The 6,000-nt window shown below is 45.8% G+C and overlaps 1 protein-coding gene across 2 annotated transcripts in view; it reads left to right on the top strand.

Annotated features, from left to right (window-relative positions):
* The first annotated feature begins 4,498 nt into the window (after window positions 1-4,498).
* The window catches only part of PREX2 (phosphatidylinositol-3,4,5-trisphosphate dependent Rac exchange factor 2), a 302,207-nt gene continuing 300,705 nt past the window's right edge, over window positions 4,499-6,000 (top strand). For both annotated transcript variants that reach the window (XM_086336651.1, XM_086336652.1), the window contains exon 1: window positions 4,499-5,006. In XM_086336651.1, coding sequence (XP_086192777.1) covers window positions 4,866-5,006 — 141 coding nt within the window. In that variant the 5' untranslated portion in view covers window positions 4,499-4,865. The remainder of the gene's footprint in view (window positions 5,007-6,000) is intronic.

The raw sequence follows: 6,000 nt of genomic DNA, 5'->3' as shown, positions 1-6,000 counted from the left end.
CCATTTGTTTATTTTTGCTTTTATTTCCACAGTCATCAAGACAGTATGGTACTGGCACAAAGACAGAAATATAGATCAATGGAACAAAATAGAAAGCCCAGAGATAAATCCATGCACCTATGGATACCTCATCTTTGACAAAGGAGGCAAGAATACACAATGGAGAAAAGATAATCTCTTTAACAAGTGGTGCTAGGAAAACTGGTCAACCACTTGTAAAAGAATGAACTAGAACACTTTCTAACACCATACACAAAAATAAACTCAAAATGGATTAAAGACCTAAACGTAAGACCAGAAACTATTAAACTCCTAGAGGAAAACATAGGCAAAACAGTCTCCGACATAAACCACAGCAGGAACATCTATGACCCACCTCCCAGAATATTGGAAATAAGATTTTTTTTTTAATGTGGATCATTTTTAAAGTCTTTATTGAATTTTTTATAACATTGCTTCTGTTTTTTGTTTTGGTTTTGTGGCCACAAGGCACATGGGATCTTAGTACCCTGACCAGGGATGGAACCCACACCCTCTGCACTGGGAGGCGAAGTCTTAACTATTGGACTGCCAGGGGAGTCCATGGGCAGGATTTTTTAAAGGAAGTCAGGATAGCAGGCAGATAGTACTCTCTAACAATGATCTCATTTGGAGGCCAATCATAGAAACTAGTTGCTCATTTTCTGAGGACAGCTGTAGATTCAGTTCAGTTCAGTCTCTCAGTCATGTCCAACTCTGCGACCTCATGAACCACAGCACGCCAGGCCTCCCTGTCCATCACCAACTCCCAGAGTTCACCCAAAACCATGTCCATTGAGTCGGTGATGCCATCCAAACATCTCATCCTCTGTCGTCCCCTTCCTCCTGCCTTCAATCTTTCCAAGCATCAGGGTCTTTTCAAATGAGTCAGCTCTCTGCATCAGGTGGCCAAAGTATTGGAGTTTCAGCTTTAGCATCAGTCCTACGAATGAACACCCAGGACTGATCTCCTTTAGGATGAACTGGTTGGATCTCCTTGCAGTCCAAGGGACTCTCAAGAGTCTTCTCCAACACCACAGTTCAAAAGCATCAATTCTTTGGCACTCAGCTTTCTTCACCGTCCAACTCTCACATCCATATGTGACGACTGGAAAAACCATAGCCTTGACTAGATGGACTTTTGTTGACAAAGCAATGTCTCTGCTTTTCAATATGCTCTCTAGATTGGTCATAACTTTCCTTCTAAGGAGTAAGTATCTTTTAAATTCATGGCTACAATCAGCATCTGCAGTGATTTTGGAGCCCCAAAAAATAAAGTCAGCCACTGTTTCCACTGTTTCCCCATCTAATTGCCATGAAGTGATGGGACCGGATGCCATGAACTTAGTTTTCTGAATGCTGAGCTTTAAGCCAACTTTTTCACTCTCCTTTTTCACTTTCATCAAGAGGCTCTTTAGTTCTTTTTCACTTTCTGCCATAAAGGGTGGTGTCATCTGCATATCCGAGGTTATTGGTATTTCTCCTGGCAATCTTGATTCCAGCTTGTGCTTCCTCCAGCCCAGAGTTTCTCATGATGTACTCTGCATAGTCAAGGCTATGGTTTTTCCAGTGGTCATGTATGGATGTGAGAGTTGGACTGTGAAGAAAGCTGAGCACCGAAGAATTGATGCTTTTGAACTGTGGTGTTGGAGAAGACTCTTGAGAGTCCCTTGGACTGCAAGGAGATCCAACCAGTCCATCCTAAAGGAGATCAGTCCTGGGTGTTCATTGGAAGGACTAATGCTGAATCTGAAACTCTAGTACTTCGGCCACCTCATGCGAAGAGTTGACTCATTGGAAAAGACTCTGATGCTGGGAGGGATTGGGGGCAGGAGGAAAAGGGGACGACAGAGGATGAGATGGTTGGATGGCATCACCGACTTGATGGACATGAGTTTGAGTAAACTCCGGGAGTTGGTGATGGACAGGAAGGCCTGGCGTGCTGCGATTCATGGGGTCACAAAGAGTTGGACATGACTGAGCGACTGAAATGAATTGAACTGAAGAAGTTTCAATTTAACATGATTGCAAGGCAATCAAGCAATTTTTCCTTTTTTTTTTTCAGTGCTGTTATCTTTTACTGAACTTCAGCATTAAATCTGATCTATTACTTTACCTTGGCCGATACCAGTATTGAAAGAGCAAGGAAGCTAAAATAATCTCTGCCTGAAATATGACCAGGGAAATGCTCTTCTTGCAAAGAGATGGCCTTGGATTTTCTGTCTTTCAGTCCAGGAGTTGTCCTGCTCTGGGTCCGACCAAAAGAAGGCAGGCTTTGACTCTTTGAACCACACCAATTCATGCATATGAAATAAATGTCATGGCTGAGCTAATTTATACTCAACCTCTTTTCTCGATCCTATTTTCTACCATCTCCTTTTATAGGATGCTTCAACCTCATTAGTATTTCAGGGAAAAGCTGGACCCTGTCCATCATCTTGGTTGTTGCTCTTCTTTTCCTGGCAAACAGTGCTCAGAGTTTCAATAGAGGAAGCAGGGAAGGATACAACACATTCAGAGTTTGTGAAAGACCTTATTTACCATCAAAGTGAAGGTTTCCAGATACTCCAACTCTGTTTTCTTATGCTCTTAAGTCTTTGATGAGGAATTAAGAACTCCAGCCAGGGCTACAGAAGACGGATGTGCCTGGCAGAAGGCACTACATGGTGTCCTGAAGCTGTTCATTAATTGTAAACGATGTTGCGGAGTGAGCAGAAACTATTAGAAATTATCTTAATTTCTACATGAGCACTCCTGAGAGAAATCCGAATCTGCACATTTAAATGACTGTTTTCTTGCTAGATTCCATTGCCTTTTTGGCAACACATTCTTTTATGGGTTTTGTACAGACATTTTCTGATGGAAGAAAATTGCATACCCAGTTCTTCAATTGGGGACAGTTGGTAAGAAAGAAATATTATTTTATCTAGACGAACACCTGATGGAAAGCATTATTTATTTACTTACTTTTTACGTTAGAGAAGGCTCCTTACTGGGGAGGAGGAAATGCATTCATTCCTTGCTGCTTGGAGTACATTGTGAAAAGGTTCAATCCTGTTTGATTTTCCCATTCATTATGGGGTGTGTGTTTCCTAAGTCTTCCGCTCCGTTTCTTTTGTTTATTGTTTACCAGGCACTGTGGGGTCTGCTTTTTAATGTGCCTGGTCCTTTGTTCTTCTGCCATAGGGTGTGAAGATATTTACTTACTTGTCCTCTGCTCTAAACAGCCGTGTGCAAAAGAAAGAGGAAAATTGCATCTTGTCCATCAGCTCCTCATACATCATTCAAAAACTGTGCCCTTAGTATGAAAAGTACAATCCCTCTAGATTTCATTACAGAGGGGTATAGTGATTCATCACAAACCATGCATTGAAAAGACATCATCTGGAAACATGATAATTATTTTAACGTAAATAATTGGGAAGTCATCTTAATTTTTTGTTTCGATAATGCTTTCAACTGTTGGAACAAATGAACATGCCACTTTCTTGCATCAAAACCATTCGCTCTGTGGTTTCTTTAAATAACACTAGGGTGAACTAAAGTTGTTCAAAGTGGGAAAAAATGACTCTGAAAGATACACATGGATAGTATCAAGACCAAAAATACATATGGATTGTTTGGTTGCTTGTTAAATTAATTGCTCATTAGGACCTGGCTCTGGCTCTAAATGAGAAAATGCAATAAACAGGAACATTAAAATCAGGACAGGCTTTGTGGTTCTGTCCAGTTTCAAATCTTAAGAACCTATGTCTACATCTGTACCTACATTTATGGATCTGTAACTATGTCTGTATATCTTTTGATGAGCAGTCAGTAACAGCTTTATCTTTTCAATTAGTGACACTGTCATAAATCATAGCAACTCAGAAACAAAACTGGCACAAATATTCTTGCCTCTGGTTGAATTTACAGTCTCTCTTCATGCTGAAAAAGAGTTATAGACATGAAAAAGCTCTCCCTCCAAAACAGTACCGTGCAAGGATGATACTTATTGTATCTGGAGTTTATTGTATGGGCCAGGCTGTCACTTTCCCATAGCGTCTTCATTTATTATGCTAATTAACTTCCCCAGTGCAGGCATGAGGGTATCCGCCTGGTGAAATAGTCTCGGTTGGGGGGGTGGGGCGGGGCTGTTGAAAGCAAACCTGTTTTGTGCCCGAATAAAAACCCCATCAATGTGTTTCTTTTCAAAGACGGGAGGGTCAATACCATGGTTGTTTTTGTTCCCATCCAGTTATGTAACCGTGGGGACTTGTTTCTTTGCTTTCAGGATTTGTACAAAACACATTAACGCTAAACAATAGGCGCGAGTCAGGGGAGCAAACCCTCGAGCTGTGTCTTGGAGCCGTCCTCCTGGGTTTGGGAATCTCCAATGAGTTCCATCTCCAGTGCTGACTGTGCGTGTGAGTGTGTGTGTGTGTGTGTGTGTGTGAGCGCGTGTGTGTGTTTAGTTAGCTGGCACGCAACACACTTCCCCAGGGTTGTGCTTCCTTTTTCCTGAGATTTGGCGAAGGGTAAAGGGTCGGAGTCACAAGGATACAAAGCATTTGATTAATGTCCAAGTCACCGCCAGGGCTGCCTGAGCCGCCTTCCCTCCAGCCCGGGCCGTGTGAGGCCAGAGCCGTGCGGGGCGCGGCGCGCATGTCCCCGGGTCCCCCGGGAGCGGCCTCTGTCTAGCTCCCCCGGCCTCCCGCGCCCGGCGCCCCCTCCTTCTCCCCGCGCCCCCCGCCTCTCCGCGGCACGTAAAGTCGCCAGTCCCACAGCGGACCCGGTGGAGGCGGCCACTTTCTCCGGCGGGCGCGCGGGACCGGGGGCAGCGGCGGGCGCGCGGCCGGGCGCCCACCATGAGCGACGAGGGTCGCGGGGACGGGCGCGCCGAGAGCGCCCGGGACCTGGAGAAGCAGCTCCGGCTGCGCGTGTGCGTGCTCAGCGAGCTGCAGAAGACCGAGCGCGACTACGTGGGCACGCTGGAGTTCCTGGTGTCGGTGAGCGGCGCGCGCGCGGGCGGCATTGTCTGTGGGCACCTGGGTACCCGTCTAGGCGTCCCAGTGTGCGCGTCCACGCTGGGGCCCCCGGCGGGGCCATGCTGCATGCCTCCAGACGCGCCGGGGCCAAAAGTTAGCTCGAGTGGGAGAAGGTTCTTGTTCGGGGAATCTCTGCTGATCCATTTCTCCTCTCTCATCTCTACCCCCTCCCTGGTCTGCTCGAGTGCGTTGTGATTTTTTTTTTTCCCCCTTCTCTTCCTCTCTGGGGGGATTTTGGGTTTTGTTTGAAGAGTCTTGGCTAGGTGATTCAAGTCCAGCTGCTGCGTTCATGTACATTTCGTTTTTGTTTGTTTTTAATCCTTGATTCTTATGGAACTTGAGTTCATTTTTCAGGTTACACGGCAGTGAAGTCTCTTTAGTTATAATAATCCATGGTGGTGGGGGGGCGGGGCGGGAGGGCGCACAGAGAGCAGCGGGGTTGTGATCTCCAGCAGCTGTGGGATATTAAAGCCACAGGAACTGCTCACCGCCATCCTAGTCCTCCTATCTCCTCCCTCCATCCCCCAACCCAGGGTTTAAATCCCCACCCCCGTGGGTTCAGCTCTTGGGTCCCCTGTTCGCACTGAGCCCAGAGAAGCGGTGTAATAAATCTCCCATCCAGCGACTTCAGGATTTCTTGAAACTGGCAGGAACTTTGTTTCGGAGTTTTAGCTTGACTCATTGGAAGTGTGCTCTGAAAATGTTTCATTCATTTTAAAGCCAGGAGGGGCAAAACTCAGTGAAAGAAACTTTTTAGACATCACCCAGAAGCTGAATATTTTTCTGTTCGCTGCTGCAGAGACAGAATTTGAGGGTTGGCTCCTCTCCACCGAGACGCGCAGGAGAGCATCATTCAGACACAGAGGACCTTTAGCCTTTGCGAAAATCTCCCTCAAATCTTCTAACCTCCTTTTTCCACCACCCTATTCCATTCCTCTTTGGTCTGCAAAGGCCA

Source organism: Bos grunniens, chromosome 14 (genome assembly GCF_055505025.1).
Source record: "Bos grunniens cultivar Pamir isolate PY7600 chromosome 14, Bosgru_T2T1.0, whole genome shotgun sequence".
NCBI lineage: Eukaryota > Metazoa > Chordata > Mammalia > Artiodactyla > Bovidae > Bos > Bos grunniens.
Note: the sequence above shows the minus strand (reverse complement) of the source record. Positions and strands in the feature narration are given on the sequence as shown.